This window comes from Mus caroli, chromosome 6 (assembly GCF_900094665.2).
Source record: "Mus caroli chromosome 6, CAROLI_EIJ_v1.1, whole genome shotgun sequence".
NCBI classification, from domain to species: Eukaryota; Metazoa; Chordata; class Mammalia; order Rodentia; family Muridae; genus Mus; species Mus caroli.
In genome coordinates, this window is record NC_034575.1 from 41,959,393 (window position 1) to 41,981,373 (window position 21,981).

At 37.1% G+C, this 21,981-nt stretch overlaps 1 protein-coding gene across 4 annotated transcripts in view; it reads left to right on the forward strand.

Annotated features, from left to right (window-relative positions):
• Positions 1 to 21,981, forward strand: part of Cul1 (cullin 1) — a 74,555-nt gene that overhangs the window by 38,876 nt on the left and 13,698 nt on the right. For all 4 annotated transcript variants that reach the window (XM_021164540.2, XM_029478302.1, XM_021164539.2 and 1 more), the window contains exons 3-9: positions 5,467 to 5,641; positions 7,585 to 7,752; positions 11,472 to 11,522; positions 11,970 to 12,060; positions 12,724 to 12,887; positions 18,004 to 18,166; positions 18,763 to 18,893. In XM_021164540.2, the coding sequence (XP_021020199.1) occupies positions 5,467 to 5,641; positions 7,585 to 7,752; positions 11,472 to 11,522; positions 11,970 to 12,060; positions 12,724 to 12,887; positions 18,004 to 18,166; positions 18,763 to 18,893 (943 nt within the window). The remainder of the gene's footprint in view (positions 1 to 5,466; positions 5,642 to 7,584; positions 7,753 to 11,471; positions 11,523 to 11,969; positions 12,061 to 12,723; positions 12,888 to 18,003; positions 18,167 to 18,762; positions 18,894 to 21,981) is intronic.

The window sequence follows — 21,981 nt, forward strand, 5'->3', positions numbered from 1 at the left end:
AAAGGAATAACTAGTACATATAAGGAAATGTAGCTAAGGACCATGGGAAAATTCTCAGCCTCCAACTTCCAAAGAAATGAGGGATTGTAGTGAGATGATTTTTTTTTTTAGAAAATATAATCAGGTGGAAAATATAAAGTAATGTTTATAGCCAGTGTTAGGGATTCTAGGGAGAGGTATACTGATCCCTTGCAGAGCAGATGGGATCATTACTGTGACCTTTCTGGAGAGAAATTTAGAAACTCATTTCTCAAGAGATAACAATATATGATGGCCCATCTTTTTTTTTTAAAGCCTTTAACTCTATCTTAAAGAAATAGTATAATCCCAGCACTTGGGAGGCAGAGGCAGGCGAATTTCTGAGTTCGAGGCCAGCCTGGTCTACAGGGTGAGTTTCAGGACAGCAGGGCTACACAGAGAAACCCTGTCTCTGGGGGGAAAAATTAAATAGTAGCTAAATTATGTGCTCAAGGCTCTTCATATTTTGATAATAAGAAACAATAGAAAACAGCTTCAGTTTTCTGATATATTTAGTCATCAAATGTGTAAGAATGTGTAGCTCTGTGGTAGCATTTGTGCTCAGCTACCTAAAGCACTGGCCTCAACCCCAGCACCACCAAAAAGATACCCTGAAGATTGTTAATTGACATGGACTAGGGCTCATCTGTACCTTGCACGAATGCTGCTGCAAGCATTCCACCTGTTGTAATCTGTGGAAAGTGGCTCTGCTTGTGTATTAGGGTTGGAGGTTGTTGGTTTGTTTGTTTGGTTGGTTGGTTGGTTTTGGTTTTTTCTTTCTTTTTTTTTTTTTTTAAGATTTATTTATTTATTATATGTAAGTATACTGTAGCTGTCTTCAGACACTCCAGAAGAGGGCGCCAGATCTCGTTACGGATGGTTGTGAGCCACCATGTGGTTGCTGGGATTTGAACTCTGGACCTTTGGAAGAGCAGTCGGGTGCTCTTACCCACTGAGCCATCTCACCAGCCCCGGTTTTGGTTTTTTCGAGGCAGGGTTTTTTTGTGTAGCCCTGGCTGTCCTGGAACTCACTGTTGTTTTTGGTTTTTTAAAAAAACAGTTCTCTTCCTTTCTTTGTATGTTTTCAGTATAAACATGCACTTAAAGATATATATATATATATATATATATATATATATATAATTTGGTATCAATATACTCCACAGAAATTACTGCCATGTAAATGATTGAGTGGTTCAGTTTATTTGTTCTTTATTAGTATATGTATGGTATATTTCTACTTTCTTTTAAAACTTAATGCATGGTCTATATATTCAGATTAAACACTATAAAATGGATTTTGGTATGATATTCAGAGGTTAAGAACACTGACCACTCTTGTGAGAATTTGGGTCCTATTCTCAGCACCACATGGTAGCTCACAACCACCTGGAGCTCTAGACCAAGTATCATCTTCTGTCTTCTTCAAGAACGAGGCAGAGACTTGTTGGGCATATAAACCTTCAGGTACTCAGAACTACCTTCAAATGGCTGTTGCTCAGGATGACCCTAACTTTCCAAGTGATGCTGAGATTCCAGGTGTTGAGGACCATTGCTGTTGCTTTAAGAGGCAGTTCTCTGATGAACAGAACTACTGCTGTTGGGGGTTTATTAGTTGTTTGACCTTCTGTCTGTAGTATACTTTGGTCATATTTGTTTACAGTTTTTACCTCTTATTGATTTAAATTATGTTTTTTAAGGTGCTAGGTATTAACCTAGGACTTTGATAGGCAAGTGTTCTACCACTGAGCTATATATATATCTCCCCAGCCCAAATAAATTTGCTCAAGATAGTAACTCTCCTTGAAGGTAGTTTTACTTTAACATGTTCAGTTTTTCAGCTTAGACATTGGTGATTTTGTTTGGAAAGGTGATCTCCAGCTTGAGAACAGGTAAGTGATAATCTCTGCATCTTCGTTTTATTCTTTTAGTTTATATATTTTTGTTGATCCATTTGTGAGATATTTTGAATTATCCTTAATGTCATTTATTAAGTAATCTTTTACCCACTGATTTTGGAAGAATCTATACAGTTGTCCTTAAATACAGTAGGAGTATGTTTTCATTGTGTGTCCTGTTTAATGCTCCCCCTGTCTGACAGCAGTAGTTGTCATAAAGGTTATAACAGAGGCAGTGCTCTCTTTGCCTTTGTCTTCCCCATCCTCAAGTTCTATCACGTACGTATTACGTAGAGGCAGCTGGTTCAGCTTTTCATTTCTGTTCCTGTAATTTCTATGCCTCTGTTTCACGGTGGTGTATCAGCCTGATGCTGTTGACCAGTTGTATACATCTGTGACTATTGTTGTATCAAGCTGTCATTGTTCTGCATGCCCTTTGCTTGTATTTTTGGGTAAATCTATTTCTGAGTCATCTGAAAATAATGTTTGGGTTATTTCAGTAGTTATAGTGTGTGCTTCTGGCTATGTTATTTGTTGCCAAGTAGCATTGACTTTGATTAGTACTGGCTTTTGTTTTTCCAAAACCAAATAATTGCAATTGCTTTTTTCCTTAAAATTTGCAACCTTTCTAACCTGTTGGAATTTTTAGGACTGTTTCTACAAAATCAGTCATGTTAGGCAATCTTATAGGTCTGGGGGTTTTCTTGATATTCTTTCAAGAATGTTCCATCTGTTTTTCAGGCCTGTGGGCATCCTTGTGAATGGACTTGCTGTCTTTTTTTCTTTCTTTCTTTCTTTCTTTCTTTCTTTCTTTCTTTCTTTCTTTCAATTGAGCTAATTTTTATTATATTCAACACAATATATGTTTTTATACCAATCATAAAAATGGTGGACATGTTATTAGATGAACATAAATAGATAAAGTCTTTTTGTTTTTGTTTTTAGTAGAGATTTAAAATCTTGGCTCTTACTGTGGTACAAACCCAAAATAAGAACAATTTTTAGACATTGGAGTTCATTGTAATTAGGCTGTACTTCAGTGTCCCTCACATCACCAAAGAATTTTACCTCCATAGTAGCTAAGCTAAGAGTTGACAATTCTACTGCACCAAGGAATGTATTGTAGGCATGATTATTTGGCTACATATTTTCTGCTATGGTCAAAGCTATTAGATTTGAGTGATAGTCATCATTCTCAGCCTACAGGGAACAGTTACATTCATTTAAGAAATTGTGTGTGTATTAAGATGGTCTATCCATGAAGTCAATCATCAACTGTTTCAATGAACAATGGTTCTTCTTGGAGGGAGGCATAGACATTAGGTGAGGGTAAGATTCTGCTTCATTGGCTGTGATGATTTTAAAAGCATTCATCTCAGAAAAAGAGTAACTTATAGGTCCTCTACTTCAAAATTGATACAACAATTATAAATATCAAGCAAAACATTCAGTCTCACTCTTATTTGTTCTCTTACAAGCCACCTCCCAAATTAATTGTCTACATTTCTTTTGGCTGTATAAGTAATTTTGAAACAAGTAAGCTGTTCTGAAAACCATAGTATAGTGTAAAAACATCAAACAATCCTACTAATAGAGAGGCTGAAATAGAAGCATGATTTCAAGACCATTATGTGGTATAGAGCAAGAAACTGTCACATACAAACAAACAGAAAGTGTATATGGGTTGTACAATATTGGACCTATTTCTACAATTACCAAATTAGAGACCACTGGATGACAGCCAACAAATTTCTAATTCCTCATATTTTTGAATTTCAATTGATTAGGATATGTTGGTAATATTAACTTTCTTATTAAGAGATATTAAGGAAAAGTGATTGTTACTTCCTGATATTTTGTTGATAGAGGTGGAATTATGTTTGTGTGGGTTTGTTGAAAGATGACTTTCTTGATTCTTCTAGGGTATAGTTTCCCCCTTGTGTTGGTGTTCCATCTGTTATCCTTTGCAGGGCTGGATTTGTAGAAAGATATTGTGTAAATTTGGTTTTGTCATGGAATATCTTGGTTTCTCCATCTATGGTGATTGAGAGTTTTGCTAGGTATAGTAGTCTGGGTTGGCATTTGTGTTCTCTTAGAGTCTAGTCTGTATGAGATCTGCCCAGGATCTTCTGTCTTTCATAGTTTCTGGTGAGAAGTCTGGTATAATTCTGATAGGCCTGCCTTTGTATGTTTCTTGACCTTTTTCCCTTACTGCTTTTAAAATTCTTTGTTTAGAACATTTGGTGTTTTGATTATTATGTGAAAGGAGGAATTTCTTTTCTGGTCCAGTCTATTTGGAGTTCTGTAGGCTTCTTGTATGTTCATGGGTATCTCTATATTTAGGTTAGGGAAGTTTTCTATAATTTTGTTGAAGATATTTACTGGCCCTTTAAGTTGGGAATCTTCACTCTATTCTATACCTATTATTCTTAGGTTTGGTCTTCTCATTGTGTCCTGGATTTCCTGGATGTTTTGGGTTAGGAGCTTTTTGCTTTTTGTATTTTCTTTGACTGTTGTGTCAATGCTTTCTATGGTATCTTTTGCACCTTAGATTCTCTCTTCTGTCTCTTGTATTCTGTTGGTGATGCTTGCATCTATGACTACTGATCTCTTTCCTAGATTTTCTGACTCCAGGGCTGTCTCCCTTTGTGATTATTGGTTCTAGTTCCATTTTTAGAGTGAAGATTCCCAACTTTAGATGATTTTGTTCGTGTCCTTTGCCTATTTGATTGTGTTTTCCTGTAATTCTTTAAGGGATTTTGTGTTTCCTTTTTAAGGGCTTCAGGTTATTTATCTTTGTTCTCCTGTATTTCTTTAAGGGAGTTATTTATGTCTTTCTTAAAGTCCTCTATCACCAGCATGATCTGAATCTTGCTTTTCTGCTGTGATGATGTATCCAGGATTTGCTATGGTGGGAGAATTGGGTTCTGATGATGCCAAGTAACCTTGGTTTCTGTTGCTTATGTTATGCTTGCCTCCCACCATCTGGTTGTCTCTAGTGCTACCTGCCCTGGCTATATCTGACTGGAGCTTGTCCTTCCTGTGATCCTGGTTGTGTCAGAACTCCTTAGAGTCAAGCTGTCTCTGGGGTCCTGGGATCCTGGGATCCTGGGATCTTGACATCCTGGGTGTGTCAGAGCTACTGGGAGTCAAGCTGCCTCTGGGACCCTGAGATCCTGGTATGACCAAGCTCCTGGGCTCCTGGAATCTTTGGAGCGCCTGGGAGTGGAGCTTCCTCTGGCTGTTGTGGGACTGGCTGTGGAGTTTGCGCCCAAGGTCTGCACAGGGAACCAGCCCAGACCAGAAGGAACCTGTGCCACTGGTCTGGAGTTCCTGCGTGCTGGGTCCAGCTGGTCCCAGTTATTCCCTGTGTTGGGACAGATCCTCCTCACCTCTGATCCTATGACCGGGCTTGCTGTCTTTTAACTTTACCAGCATTTTCCACTTTAGTTTTATTGGGAATCTGTTGCTATATAAACAGAAGGAAATATGTTTATGTTAATTACTGTTACGTCTATGGTATGTGTTACTTTCCTTAACTTTCTCCAAGTCATGTTTATAACTACTGTACTAGTGTGCATCAGTCCAACCAAGCCCGGGGTGCTGGAGTCCCTCCTTCCAAGTCAAAAAAGGGGCAGACTCCTGGGGGAGCTCAGTTTGTTGGCTTGGAGTTATACAAGCGATTGAAGGAGTTTTTGAAGAATTATTTGACCAATCTTCTTAAGGTAAGATGTCTCGATGGTATAAGCATATAAAAATGTCCATTTTGTTCACTTTTTTCTTAAGTGCAATGATTTTTTTTGTGACTGCCATCTCTGTCATATTTGCTGCTTTAGATTAAAATTGTGCTTACACTGGGTTAGCTCTTGCTAGACCCATATCCTATGAGTTAGGGGCTCATTAGCTCAAACCATTGCTTAGGCAAAGGTGAGTCTTTTTCCTTTCATTTATTTTTCAAAATAGGATTTCTCTATGCAGCCTTGGCTGTCCTGGAACTCAATTTGTATACCAGGATGTCTTGGAACTCAGACCCACCTGCCTCCTGAGTGTTTTGATTTAAGGCGTACACCACCACTAATGGTGAAATCTTTTACCTTAGCTTCTGCCTTTGGTTTTTAGTAGTTTGTTCTGTAACAAAGGAAGTGGGTTGCCTTACACTCAGCCATCAGGTGATCAGGTAGCTTCCTCACCTGCTATTGTGTATATGATATCTTCAGTCTACAAAGGTATTTTTACTCCTACCTGGGAAAGTTCTCAGTCTCTTCTATGTATACAGTTCATTTTTCTTTTAAAGTTTATATAGCTGTTATACAATATTTTCTGCATGATACAAAACTTTTTTTTCTTAATTATTTTACAAGCTAAGTGGAAACACATTCTAACAGACTGTAGTTGACTCATAAGTAATGTATCAGTTTCATGTTCTTAAACATGTGTCCTTTGACATTACAGCACTTGGTAAATAAGTCTTGTAAGCAAAGTCAGTTCTGTTCTCCATCGGCAACTTACTTGTTTTTTATATCCAAAATAGACCAATTTATGTTTTCAAATTCATTTCATTTAAATACACAAAACATTTGGTTGTCTCTGGGTGTGACTAGGTATTTACATAGATGTTTGGGTCACTTGAATGTTATTGCTTGTAGAATTACAAGTCTGCTGGACTTTGACTTTCCTTATGAAGACATACTGCTTGGTATCCTTAGCACAGCATCTATGAATAGTAGTGCAGTGTGTTTAAAGGGTAGGACACACTCTGGAATTGTCATTAATATCTAAGAGGTTTCTCAAGTCAATTTTACTAGTGAGTTTTGAAGTAGGAGTAATTTGGATAACTTCCAGTTTTCTTTCTGAGGCTTTGTTAAAGAAGAAATGTTGTATTGTTGTGTTATGTTGTTTTTGTTACAAAAATACAACAAATACCAAAATTAAGATGAATAGTTTTGTAATCTTACAAATTTGTGAAACATTTCATATATTTAAAAATGAGTATACTTTTATTATAATTTGTTAATCAGATAGATTAATTTAAAATAAAAAACTGGGAAGATATCAAACAGAGATGCTTTGGAGGTAGATTCCCTAATAAGAAATTGCTTAAAAACTAAAAAAAAAAAAAACAGGACATGGAAATACATGACCTGGAATTCCAGTACTGGCCTGTAATCTTAGCTTTCTGGAGGTGGAGGAACAGAAGTTACAGGTTATCCTCAGCCTTGAGGCTGTGAGTGTAAGGCTAGCCTTGGAAAACATGAGATCCAAGGAGTCGGTGGGTATGTACTTGGGCTGCATAACTGAGTTTAAGGCCAGCCTGAGCAACTTATTGAGACCCTGTCTTAAAAGTAGAGCATTTGACCCTAGGTTTAGTCACTAGTACTGAAGAAAAAGCATAAAAGTAAAAGCATGTTCCCATTTTGAAAGCTTAGGGTACACTCTACAACTGCATATACCTATTCAACCCATGAAAAGTTCCGGTTTAATTTGATAATGAAAGACCTTTTTAGTGTTCTTGTGAGAATTTTCCACTAGTTTGTTTCTGTACATAGCAATTGACCCATCTGTAACTGCATGTATTTGTACGTTTTGATGCAGTAGCTTTTTCAGTAAGTTTTGGCTTGATTATGTGACAAACTATTCATATTAAAGTCTTAGTGAACTTATTTTTTAGGATGGAGAAGATTTAATGGATGAGAGTGTACTGAAGTTCTACACTCAGCAGTGGGAAGATTACCGATTCTCCAGCAAAGTGCTGAATGGAATCTGTGCCTACCTCAATAGACATTGGGTTCGCCGCGAATGTGATGAAGGACGAAAAGGAATATATGAAATCTATTCAGTAAGATTTTTTTTTAAGAATAAATAAATAACCTTTAAAAATGTTGTGACAAGAAAGTAGAGAGGTGAGAAATTAGAACTACAAAATAAACACAGTTAAATAGTTTTGTGTTTACTTTTAAAGTGTCTCCAATTAATTGGGCAATTATTATGCTTTGCATCGAACTGCTTGAGTTTTAGCACTAGAATCCTAGATGCTGGCAGTTGCTAGCAAATCAGGTACCTTATCTGAGGATTAAGCTCCTAACCTGGGAATTCATACACTTTTTTGTCTGAGAGTTCTGTATTTGAGAGAGGACCTTCAATTAATTTTTTTCTTAGTCCTCAAGGTTTTTGTTTTAGGCTTTCTGGTTTCTCAAAAGAATGACTGCTAAATGTGTATTATGAGTGTCACCTGGGAACATGATAGAGATGTATATTCTTAGACCACCTTCTAGACTTGGAGACTTTAGAGATGAGCCAATGAGCCAAAACTCAGGTAGCTGAGTTAACACAGTGCTTTTCTAGTGTCTATGAAGTTCTGGGTTCAGTCTTCTGTTTTGTTTATATTAAGTATGATGGTGCACATACCTGTAATCCCAGCACTTGCGATGTCGAGGCAAGGGAATAATAGGTTTACATACGTTTTGAGTCATTCTTAGCCAACTTGGGCTAAATGAGCCCTGTCTAAATAAATAGTCCACAGAGTTGGGGTGTTAGCTTAGTCAATAAAGTATTTGCTTTGTAAACAAGAACCTAAGTCTCCCAGGACCTGTGTAAAAAAGCATGATATTGATGTTTGTAATCACAGTGCTGGGAAGGCAGACACAAGCAGATACCTGGAGCTCATTGGCCACACAGCATATCATTCTGACAAGTACAGGCCAATAGGTAGATGGTTCCTGACAGCAAAGGTTGTCCCCTGGGTTCTACATGCACACACACATACATTCATGCTCACACACATTAAATATATGAGCAAAGAAACACTTCTCCGGGTAAGGAGAGTCAGTTCTAGAGAAGTTGAGGAAGGATTAATTGAAAACATTAGTCTGCTCATGGATGTGTGTCAGATTAAAATCTTTTGGGGTCAGTTTTATTAAAATGTCAGTTTCTAATGTTGTACCATAATAGCAATATTTTGTTGCTTTGCTTTTACAAAATTAGAGAAAAACTAGCCCAGGTTCAAGACTTTTAGCACTTACAGAGCTCAGTTTCTGTACCCCAGTTGTACTTTATAGTACTGTATAGTTACATAGGTTTTTATTTTGGCTTTTGTTTGTTTGAAACAAGGTAGCTTCTGCCCTGGAACTTCCCTTTGTAGACCAGCCTCATACCTGTCTCTGACTCTCAAGTGCTAAGATTCATGGTGTGTACCATTGTGCCCAGTTAGTTACATGGTTTTTAACAGTTCTTTGAATTTTTTTATTTTTCTTTTCTTTAATATATTTTAACTGACGATTATATGTTTATTCTGTTGAACATGTTTTCAATGTCCATCATAGAATGGTTGATGTGCTTCCCTTGTGTCAGAATTTGCAGAATGGCACTTAGTGTGATGGATTTCCTTTTGGAAACTGCTTGACCTGATGTTCCTTGTGTATCTCTATAGTGGTATCACAGCTCCTAAAGGCCATCCCTGCCTTTTCACTTTCCATGTTCTTGGTTCAACAGTTAAACAAGTTTAGTAAAAAGTACCAAGATAATGTGTTTCTCAAGATTGAGCAAGACATGAGGCACAGGTCTTTTAATCCCAATTCCGGGGAGGCAGAGGCAGGGATGTATCTGAGTTCAAGGCCAGCCTGTACTATATAATGGCACTTTGTCTCAAATACATAAGTAAATAGTAGACAAGAGTCGGCCACTTTCATTACTTTAAAATTTTATTTTCAAATCCCACACTTTCTGTTATCAAATAGTGTAGCCACTGTTTGGAAATGCAGCCATAAATTCTAGCAGAGGAAACCCTGATCAAGTCATTTGCTAGTTTGTGTCAAAGCTCTGTGGAACAGTTATAACCTGTGGTTTTTGTTAATAGCCCAGTCTCCAGCAAATGATACTGTTTTGTCATGTAGTTCAAGGTCAAGACAAATGACAAGGCTTTTACTTAAAAAAAAACCCCTCTTTTCTAAATTGTTTTTCCCTTTTTTAATTAGAGAAAGTTGTTGGTTTGCTTCTAAGTCTCCCAGAGGATATAAGCTGATTTCATTGTATGTTGAAGTGCTACTGGCAAAACTTGTTTCTGTTACCCTATTGTGAGGTTTCTTTGCTTTGCCTTCTATAGCTTCTGTCTTCTTTTGCTTGTTGGTTTTATTCCTTTGAAGTGACAAATCATCCAGAGTCGGCCTAGGTCCCTCCAAAGGTGGGGTTGCTAATTTAGAAAGTAGGTACAACAAAATAATTTTTTAAAGTAGGGATTCTGTTAGAAGCTGATACTATAGACTGATGTTTTCACTGCTGCCTTACTCCAGTTTTGAGGGCTAAAGAGGCAGGGAGGAAAAGGTTGCTTTCACTGTTCAGACAGTGAGGTTGAGTCGGCAGTACCTTTGCACACCACAAAGCAAGAGTCTTAATAATGCTGGGCCTAGTGCTGCATACCTTTAACCCCAGCTCTTGGATGCAGAAGCAGGTAGATTTCAGTGAGGCTAGTCAGGACTACAGAGGGAAAAACAGACCAAAAGAAAAAAATGCCTTAAATATTGATTTTTATGGTATTTATTTTATTGGAGACACTACTTGGAAAACACTTTCCATAGACTAAATTTGCATATTTTTAATTTTATTTCTAATTGGAGAGGAAGTAAAATAAGACTAAGACTAAGACATTTATGTTTAATTTCTTGATAGTTTATGTGTTAAAGTGACGTAAATTTCAATTGTGTTTTATTTAACTTTCTAATACCTCTCCCAACAGATGTTGAAAAATCATGTATAAATTCTAACTTTTTTCTTTCAGAGATCATTTTTACAGTAATTAATCAGTATAACACTTGAAAGAAGTTTAGGAATGGAAACTAGAGCATGATAATTATACATTCAAGTGAAAATGCATCTCTCAGGGGCTGGGGAAGATAGCTTAGTAAGAATGCTTGAGTTCTGATACCTAGCACCTTCATAAAAGCCATGAGCTAGAGCTTACTGCTGCTGGTCTCTCAGTGAGAGAGTTTGTCTCAAGGGAATAGGGTGGAGAGTGATAGACACAGGAAGTTCTCACCTGGTCTCCAGCCACCTGTTTGTGCATCTTCACATGCTCATGTGAGCATGTACCATGTACACAAAAATGTATGTTTCACACATAGTCACCTGAAGACACAAAGGGCAGTGGGAGGTCTTAATTATGTACAAGAAACTGCATTTAAAATGCACAATCAAGATTGGAAGATTTTTATAATTTCTAAAATGTATCTTGATGTGTTAGGAAACAGAGTAACTAGAATTAGTTTTAGCAGGTGTTTCTGGTCAAAACTGATTGGATCCAGGGAATTCATTTATAGATTGAATCTATGCTGGTTTTTAAGCTGATACAAATGTTAGCCTTAACTTAGCATTTTCTTTCTGAACTTTGTTGTTAAAATGTGAGAAGGTAAACATCTATACAAAGTTAGAGAGCAGCTCTGACTTCATTGTGATATTATGTTTTTACTAAGTTATCTAAAGATTTTGGTAAAATTAAGAATTCAGGTTATTGTCTGTGACAAGTTTCAAGGATATTCAATACATCTTTTCCCCTTTTTCATCTAGCTTGCATTGGTGACATGGAGAGATTGTTTGTTCAGGCCATTGAATAAACAGGTATCTACTATGGGATATGTGTGTGTTTCCATTTTGATCTTGTCTTAAGCCTTTTGACTGTCTCAAGAGTATTTGTTGGGCTTAGTCTGTAAAGTGCTTGCTACGCAAGCATGAGGACATGGGGTAGATCCCCAGTGCCATGTATAGTGATGCCCACTAGTGATCCTAGCACTGGAAAGGTAGGGTCTGGTAGATCCTTAGTGCTTCCTGGCCAGGGCCAAGCTTGCCACCTGAATGAGCTCCATGCCAGTGAGAGAAGACTGTCTTAAAGACAGTGAATTCCTCCTGGCAAACAGTTCTTGAAAGTGTCCTTGGTCTATGTATACACATGCATGTACCCATCCCCCTAAAATATTTGTTACCTTGTATTATTTAGTGGCTTTAAATGTTTAAAGGATATATAAGATACATTGTGAGCTATAATATACCTTTTGTGTGTTCTTAAAGGTAACAAATGCTGTTTTAAAGTTGATTGAAAAGGAAAGAAATGGAGAAACCATCAATACAAGACTGATTAGTGGAGTTGTACAATCTTATGGTAAATAATTTGCCTTTATTCAATAGTTTTTGTATCACATGACAGTTATGATAGTGTTCTAATATTCATTTTAAAATATTTATTAAAGATTCTCAGGAATGTTAGTTCATCTTTAAGGTACTTTTAAATAGTAATTTTACAAATCGTAAAAAAATTTTAATCTTTGTACTTTAAGGAAATTTTGTGAAAAAAATTTAATTATATTTCCTTTGCTGTTTTCATGAGGAATTACTAATATATAATTGTTTTTTGAGCTAAATAATAACCAGAAAACTATATCAACTTGAAAAATTTGAGATTGAGACACTGATTAAATGATGTGTCATTGAAGCTTAGCTAGGTTGGCATTTCTGTGAAAGTTTACAATGCAATATTTATATCACTTTTGGAAATGTAAACTTTCTCTAACTAAACTTGTAATTTTGAAGTATTCCTGGCACAAGTAAGGATTATTTGCTGCTATACATCTTGGAGTTTATTCTTTTTGTGTTTTCATTTATTGACACAAGCATACTTCAATACTAGTAAATAATAGTTACCTTACAACCCACCATTTCACATTGATCTTTAAGTGTAACTTAAACTGACTGCTACACCAAAGTATTGTCTGTAAAATATAACAAGAAATACGGTAATTGAAATATAGTTCATATTTATTTCTAGTGGAATTGGGGCTGAATGAAGATGATGCGTTTGCAAAGGGCCCTACGTTAACAGTGTATAAAGAATCCTTTGAATCTCAATTTTTGGCTGACACAGAGAGATTTTATACCAGAGAAAGTACTGAATTCTTACAGCAGAACCCAGTTACTGAATATATGAAAAAGGTAAGCTTAAACATAGTATGTAAAGTGGATATAAGTTAAATAGTCGTCACTCTTCCAGAGAGTTCTTGGCTTTTCAGTGCTCCTCACCAGTCAGGCGTGGCACTGCTGTCGCACCATGTCAGCAGGCCTAGCTCATAGAACTCTCCAGGGGACTTTTATACATTGAGAGTCATGAGTGAGTGTTCCCCTGCACATCCAAGGAGATGCCTTCATAGCTGCATGCCTTCCAGGTTTTTGCATTGTCTTCCCTTGAAGTGTGGCCCTCAGGATTTTATGTCAGTGAGAAAATAAGCAAATAGTCCTAGATTTGCTATTTTTTGCTTCTGCTGTTTTTCTCCTAAAATATTCCCTAAGAGTCATACTTTAACCCTTCAAGTTTAAATTAGGAAGAAGGATATAAATCTGACTTAGGAGAAGATCCAAGGTGGAGGCAAGGATTCTAACTTGCTCTTTATTTACTACATGATGCTTCCATGAACTTCTAATAGGATTTTTCTTTGCTCTCTTTCTTAGAGATTCAGGTATTCTGGATATTGGGTCTGAGGAATGACTATGTCAAGAGATGGCAAGTTTTCTGCTATATAGTACCGGCTAATAAATAATTTTTAGGCTTTTCATCCTAAGATTTCTTCTGTCATTGTTCACCTCTAATGTTAAGAAACAAAAGCAGTCATGGAGATATAGAAATAAGCAGGAAACAGATGCAGCAGGATTTGCCAGCAGATTGTATATATAGTTTGGTAACCCTCTCATCTGTATGTACTAAATTTTTTTTAATTTATTTTTATTTTTACTTTTGGGTTTTTCGAGACAGGGTTTCTCTGTATAGCTCTGGCTGTCCTTGAACTCACTGTGTAGACCAGGCTGGCCTCAAACTCAGAAATCCACCTACCTCTGCCTCCCAAGTGCTGGAATTAAAGGCACACACCACCACTGCCCGGCTTGTATTAAATGTTTAAGAGTCGAGGTCATGCCAAGTCTAATACCTACTTTGCCCTCTCTTAGGCAGGAAATGGACTGCCAAGTCATTTCCATGTTTAAAGAAAGAAAATATAAGCTCAACCACTCTGCTTCTGACATATAGAAAGCCATGCCCAGCTTGTGGTGTTCACAGTGCATTTTCGTATGGTGCACTGAATATAAGTGGGCCTTCTAAGTTTGAAATTGAAAGTCAGTTACACATTTCTGATATCTCAAAATTCAACAGAAGTAGAACTAGTCGGTTGTATATGCGGGATAGTGGTAGTTCTTTGTAGTAGATCTTTGTATCTGTTTTGCATGTGACTGAGACCTAACCAGCTCCTTAAGGGTATTTGAAACATAATCTGTTTTGAATCCTGGTATTGCTCATTATTTAATTTTGTAGTATGACTGTAGTCTTTATAAACAGGTCTCTTACTGAACTCTGTTTTAAATCTTTTTTTTTTTTTTGCACTTATTTTGTATGAGTGTGTACATGTATGTGTGTCTTTGTGTGTACATATATAATGTATGTGTGCCATGTTAGCATATGTATATGTATATGTTCTTTTACCATATAGGCACCAGGGATTGAGTTTAGGTCATCAGGGCTAGCAGTAAATATCCTTAACACTACTGAGCCATTTTGCCAGTCCAGTAGAGATTTTTTTCTTAAATTATATCTTTAAAGTAGAATCTTCCCCAACATTGCACACCACTATGGTGCCAGCCTGCCCTTTGTAGACAACGTTTTGATTTGTTGTGATGTATGCTGCCCTTGGAGATAAGAGGAGTAGTAGTAGTACCTCAACATAAGGAGAACGACTTTTAGGACAAAGCTGCATGCACACTGTAAACACAGAAATCTGATTTTTAAAGTTTTACAACTTTGAAAATAACAGTGTCTGGTGGGTGGGTGTTTGCAATCTAACCTCTCCTCAGCCTCCAGGAAGCTCTCTAAAAGCATTCAAAGTTTGGTCCTGACCAACTTAGAAGTCTTATTAAACATGACTTCGCATCTTATTCAGGAAATCCATAATTCAGGCTCTAAAAACCAAACAAAAACAAACAAACAAACAAAAAGAATGACCTTAACGGTTCTGTTCCTTATTTTCCTCACCTGTGAAAGGAGAATAATAATATCGGGTGATAGTGAGGTCTCTGAGTTTACTGTCATCAGGTAGGTGTATTTTAGTCTAAACAGTTGATAATGATTGGTCCATACAAAAATGCTTTTGATAGCTGAATAGCTACAAACAATTTATTAACAGCCATATCAACACTTTAAAAATCAATTTCATGTGATTGAGACTAATCTGACTTAAAATCAACAAAAAATGAACATGTTTGAATATTTTAAATTCCTAATCTTTTTATTATTTAAAAATAAAACATGAGCTCAAAAGATTGCTCAGCAGTTAAAAGAGTGGGTGTTACTCTTGCAGAGGACCTGGGTTTGATTTCCACATGTTAGATCACAGTCATCTGTAATCACAGTTCTGAAAGATCCACAATTCTCTTCTTGTCTCTGTGTGTACTTCATGCACATACTGTACATGCAGTCAAAACATTCACATACAAAAAAAGAGAGAGAAAGAAAATGCCTTGTTTCATTAATTTTTACCAACCTTTCAGTTCTGTTTTTTATTCCTTTTTGTTTTGTTGATAATTGTTTCTAATGGAGTTAATCAGGGTCATTTTCAAGAACCTTAGGGTACTTAATCATTTAAATATGGTCCTGGTGTTCCACATGGTCTACATGAGACAGCAATGGTTAAGATACCTGCTGTCACAAATTAGTTCCCAGTTAGGGACCTGGTACTTTTTTTTTTTTTTTTTTTTTTTTTTTTTTTTTTTTTTTTTTTTTTTAGACAGGGTTTCTCTGTATAGCACTGGCTGTCCTGGAACTCACTTTGTAGAGCAGGCTGGACTTGAACTCAGAAATCCGCCTGCCTCTGCCTCCCGAGTGCTGGGATTAAAGGTCTGTGCCACCACACCCAGCGGGACCTGCTACTTCTTTTCTGCCACTTGGCCCCTGCAGGAAGCTCTGTAAACTCACTATAGCCGGCATCCCCATGGAGAATTCACAAGGACATCAAAGCCTACCCTCTCTTCTGAGAAGGAGTAAGTTTTGTTTTCCTGACCAGGATGATGTATGTTCTTCCAAAAACAGATCGACTTAAAATAAGAAAAATGATAGTATCTTGGGTATTCTAAGAAAGAAGACCAACATGTGGATACTTCATTCCTCCTTAGAATAGAGAACAAAATACCCATGGAAAGAGTTTTGGAGACAAAGTTTGGAGCTAAGATGAAAGGATCCAGAGACTACCGCACCTGGGGATCCATCCCATAATCAGCCACCAAACCCAGACTGTACTGCATATGCCAGCAAGATTTTGCTGAGGGGACCCTGATATAGCTGTCTCGTATGAGGCTATGCCAGTGCCTGGCAAATACAGAAGTGGATGCTCACAGTCATCTATAGGATGAAACACAGGGCCCCCCAGTGGAGAAGCTAGAGAAATCACCCAAGGAGCTGAAGGGGTCTGCAACCCTATAGGAGGAACAACAATATGAACTAACCAGTATCCACAGAGCTTGTGTCTCTAGCTGCATATGTAACAGAAGATAGCCTAGTCGGCCATCATTGGGAAGAGAGGTCCCTAGTTCTTACAAACTTTATATGCCCCAATACAGGGGAATGCCAGGGCCAAGAAGTGGGAGTGGGTGGGTAGGAGAGCAGGGTTGGGGGAGGGTATAGGGAACTTTCAGGATAGCATTTAAAATGTAAATAAAGAAAATATCTAATAAAATAAAATAAAAATAAACAGCTACTAAACAGAAAAAGAAGAAGAAGAAGAATGATAGTTCATTATTTATCTGCTTTTACTTACCAGACCAGAATGTTGCTGTGGGTTTTTGGGGGGCATGGGGGCTTGTTTTGCTTTGTTTTGTTTAAACTTACACATTAATGATTTGGAATATTTTAGTGGATAATATTTTATCAAGTGTACTATGAATTACTTTGATATTTGAGTTTCTTACTAGAAATGTATTAACTTCTAACATTTTGTGGGGTTTTTTTGTGACTTATCTGTTCCTCGTTCCAGCGTTTTTTAATATACTTACTGCTTTGTTAGAGGTCATTCTGTGTTTAGGATATGGACTTGGTGATTAATACACAGTTTACTGTTTAAGCTTACTTTGCATGATAAGCTTTCTGCTGAGTATGCTATGGCTCTAGCTGCTTTCCTGTGATTGAATAACCACTCGTGATCATATTTAATGGTCCAAGCTTTGCCTAGTCAGTTTTCTGGGTATTGAATGTTTATTCAATTCTAATAGTAATTCTCCAAATTTTTCCACAATTACACTAAATCTGAAAAGTCTGTGTGGAGAGTAAAATACAACTTTTGTCTTCTCTTATTCAGATCATCTGAATAAGTCAAGACTTAACTGCAGTTTCTTCCTTGTTCTGATGTCTTCAGTGACTCTACCCCCACATGTTTCTGGTGACAGATTCTAAAATATACTGTCTTTCTTGAGTTTCTGTTGTGTTAAATTGTCTGTTAGCCTCTCTTTCTTGGAAAGAAATTCAAGAAGTTGACACGCTGTGGTGTCCAAGTGGGCTTTAGAAGTGTGTTTTTAGTGGTTGACAAGGGAAGGCTGCTGTGTTCGTCCATCCTTCCTTTTTTTCCTTATTACTGATTATTATTTCTGAATGGTCATTTCTAGGATCATATTGGTATGACCCTTGACTTCAAACAGCTTTCAGACCAAAGTAGAGCTTCCTAATCCAGTGTTCGAATGCTGAAGAAGACCTGTAGGTTTTTCCCACAGGGGTGGGGAATATTGCCTTCAAGATGTGAAATACCATTTACCCAAAGAAAAATGATAGGAAGACATATGAACTGTTAATTATGATAATGTTCTTAAGGCACTTAAAGGACTAGAGCCTGTATTTCAGAAAGAGTAGAATAGACCAGTGACTTTATAATATGGTTGGCAGTCACCCTACAGTCTAAAGTCCTATTTCTCTTTTCTTAATCATGCTTTACGGGAATATTTGTGAATTTAATTTGTTGTTCACATACTAGTTCTTTAAAAGTGAAGCAAGCCATTCGTTGGTTTACTTTGATTGAATTCTCTACAGGCTGAAGCTCGTTTGCTTGAGGAACAGCGGAGAGTTCAGGTTTACCTCCATGAGAGCACACAAGATGAACTAGCACGGAAATGTGAGCAGGTCCTCATTGAAAAACACTTGGAAATTTTTCACACAGAGTTTCAGAATTTATTGGATGCTGACAAGAATGAAGGTGAATATAATTTGTTCCATACACTTCTGTTGGTATTACCAATGGTGGGCAGATTTTTTTGTTTTGTTTTATGTTTTGAGTATTCCTCCTTCTATCCTTTTAAAAGATGAAAAGATGTTTTTGTTTTGTTTTTAGTTCCCTTATTTGCTCCTCGTTGCTAGTGGAGCTGTTAGTGATTCAGTCACATAGTTTTGGGATTTAGGACTTTCCATCTTTAACTACCATAAATTGAAAACATATGAAATGAAAAATTTGAGGATTCCTTTTGTGACTTACAGTTGAAAGAGGTATCTATCTATATTAAGTTTATTTTTTTAGGCAAATATTTTAGTACCTTTTTGGGGGCATAAATAGCTTATCAAGATTTTAGAAAGCATCCAGTGCTTTTTCTCAATGGTACATTAGCAGATTCTCCTGGTAAAGGAGAAATATAATTTTAATTACCTGACCCTGTTGTTGATTTTAACAAAGTACATCAGATCTAGAAGATGATTTCCTATTTCACAGTGTTTTTCACTTGATATAAGTACTTAATGAACAGAATAAGTATGCACAGTTGGTTTCCATGCATAAAATTGGTTCCTTTTTTCTTTCAGATTTGGGCCGCATGTATAATCTTGTATCTAGAATTCAGGATGGCCTAGGAGAATTGAAAAAACTACTAGAGACACATATTCATAATCAGGGTCTTGCAGCAATTGAGAAGTGTGGAGAAGCTGCTCTAAATGTAAGTAGGACCTGACTGAAAAGCAATTGAGCCCGTTATTTTCACATGCCAACTGCAGGTGTGTGTGGTGAATCTTTGTACAGTTTTACCGATACAGAGAACCTGTTTTGACTTTTGAAAGTAGAATGTTCACAAAATCCTTAAATTATTCTAGCATTGCCTCCCTTCCAGCCCCCTTTAAGATGGATTTCATGATGTAGCCCATGCTTGAATTTACAGAGATCCATCTACTGCCTCTTCTGCCTCCTTAAAGATTTGCACCACCACACCTAGCTCTCTCCAGCAGCTTTTTAAGTATTGATAGTCTCCTTTTTAATTTTTATCTTCTTTTAGTGTTTCTGTCTGAATGCATGTATGTCTGAGGAGGTCAGAATAGAGAGGGGCTCAGAGCTCCTGGAACTGGAGTTATGAATGGTTGTGAGCCATTGTTTAGGTGCTGGGGACTGAACCCTGACACTCTGGAAGAGCATCCAGTGATCTTACCTGCCTCTAGCCTCTCTGTTTTTTTATGTTTTTTTACTTTGTTCATTTATATTTTTTCACTGTGTTAAAAAATGGGTTTGTGTTTATGGGTGTGGTACCCACAGAAGCCAGATTTGTTGTGAGTCACCCAGTTTGTGTGCTGAGAACGAAACTCTGGTCTTCTGCAAGGACAATACATGTTCTTAACTGATGAGCCACCGCTTAGCCTAAATTTGTGAATGATAGGTCTGAAACCTTGGGAGAATAAGAATAGTTTAGATTTTTCTTGTGGAACAAAACTACACACAAGCACAGAAAAACATACAATAATCTTTAAACTTAAATTTAAAATCTAGCATGACAAAACTCATTTTATATCCAGGATACTCATTTTTTTTCCAACAAAAGGAAGAGTTTAGTCATTCTGTAAGGGAGCTCCTTATGGAAGCAGTTCATTCCCAAATTAGTTTTTATTCCACATCAAACTAAATTCTTATGTAAACTGTGTTGTACAGTGACAAGTACTAAAGTGACCCCCCTGTTGGTTCAACCTTGTCTCTCACTGTCCAAGCTTTGTCAGATGGGCCATGAATTCAAGACCATCCTGGACTACCTAGTGCATTCTAGACCTATTGAGTTCTAGGTTAGAGAGTAAGACCCTATCCTAAAAAACAAACTACAAACCTAGATCTTAGGCCAAGCAAATGTTTGGAGCTAAAAGGAACAGAGATTGCAATAAAGAGAATAGATAGCGTCTCTCTTTTTTTTTTTAAACAGAGTTTATATTTATTAGGTTGGCCGGGATATTTGGCATAGGATAATGTCTCTTAAATGACTGGTGTTTGTCTCTGCTTTTCAAGCTTTAAGCTACATGCAATCTTATTTCTACTAATTGACAGAGAAGAAAAGGGCTATTAAAAGTGTGAATCTGTACTATGTAGTGTGTGGGACCTTATGTTTATTTCCCTTTTCTCTCCCCAGTTAATATCAAAGTTAGCTTTATAGCTAGGCATGGTAGCACTCGCCTTTATATCTAGCACCCAGGAGGCCAAGACAGGTGGATCTCTGTGAATTTGAGGCCAGCCTGGTCTACATAGTGAGTCACAAGAAAGCCAGGTCTGTGTAGACCCTATTTATACCAATGAATGAATGAATGATTTTTATATTCCTGAACACACATGGGGTGGCTTGGTGGCTGATAGAGAAAGGAATTTCAGGATTAAACATTTAGTGGGTGTGCTACAAACAGTTGTCTCTTTTTCTGCAGTTGATGGTTTGTGGTCAAGGCGTGTGTTTCTGAAACTTTGGCTTTATGTTGAGGTAGATGATTTATATGGACACAGAGTTACTCAAAAGGCCAGGTACTTAAGGATAACAGTCATACTTTTATCCCTAGATGATTGTATGATGTGTTTTCTTCTTCCTGGGAACAAACTATAATTTCTTTCCCCTAATTTCCAAAAGGCAGATTATCCAGAGTGTTCAGGAAGAACCTACGTATCCTGTAGTAGCTGTGTTGATAATGGTTAACTGCTTCATTACAGAGTTTAACAAGTTAACCCTGACCCAATGAAAAATGCAGATTCAAACTTTGCTCTTCAAGGTGGCTCCAGGCTTAGCTTGAAAGCATTGTTTAAATCTATTAGAGGACCATTTTACACACATGAAGAATGAGATGTTTCTTTAAAAGCCTAAAGAATCCCAATTTATCTCTTATGACAGTATTCTTGAAAAGTACTGGGTCAGAATTTGGGATCACAGCTGATCCTCAGAAGTGGTGTCTAAGTCTTACTATACAGCTCCTCTTATCTCAGCCTCCCACGTCATCCTACTATATGGGCATATGCCTCACTGCCTGAATCAGGCCTTTGTGAAGACCAGTGTTGGTTTTCTTGTGTGTGCTTTGGAACTGGGGATATGTACATATGTGTGTACCAGTGCATGTAGAGGCCATAATTCAATGTTTAATGTTGTCTTCAGTTACTTTCCACCTAGGCAGAGAGAGATCCCACATAGCCCTTCAGTGACTGTGAATAAGCACAGTCTAAAGAAATAAGTCAGGATTTAAGGAGATACTAGAAAGATTGGAGATAGCTGAGCAGATGTTGTGAGAACGTGGAAGCATGTTAATTATGTCAACTCTACTTGACGGACACAAGGAAAGCTGCTAAGCATATTATTATTAATAATCATGTAATTGACAAGACTAGATTTTTATTCAAAACATTGCTACAGTATAGAAAGTGAAACAGGCTGTAAGCACTTTGTTAAAACAAGATGAAATGATAGTGATGAGGGAGGGGAGTTGATCACTTTGTAGCTTAGGAAATATGGAACCCCATGACTTCTGAAGGTCAGGCTGTGCAAGCTTGCTGGGATTTTTGTCTAGGTTGTTAAAAGTGTCAGTCATGGATGATATAACAGCTTTCAGAATCACGGACATTTAATGAGAGAGATCTCTTGGGAACTGAGAGGAGCTGTGTTTCTTATGCAAAAAACCAAAAACCTCTCATGTGTTGTTATGGGTGTGGGCCAGATTTAACACTATTATGTTCATTTTGTTTTAAACCTCAACTTTTTTTCTCAAAGCCAGGCATAGTTGTGCATATTTGTAACTCTACCATTC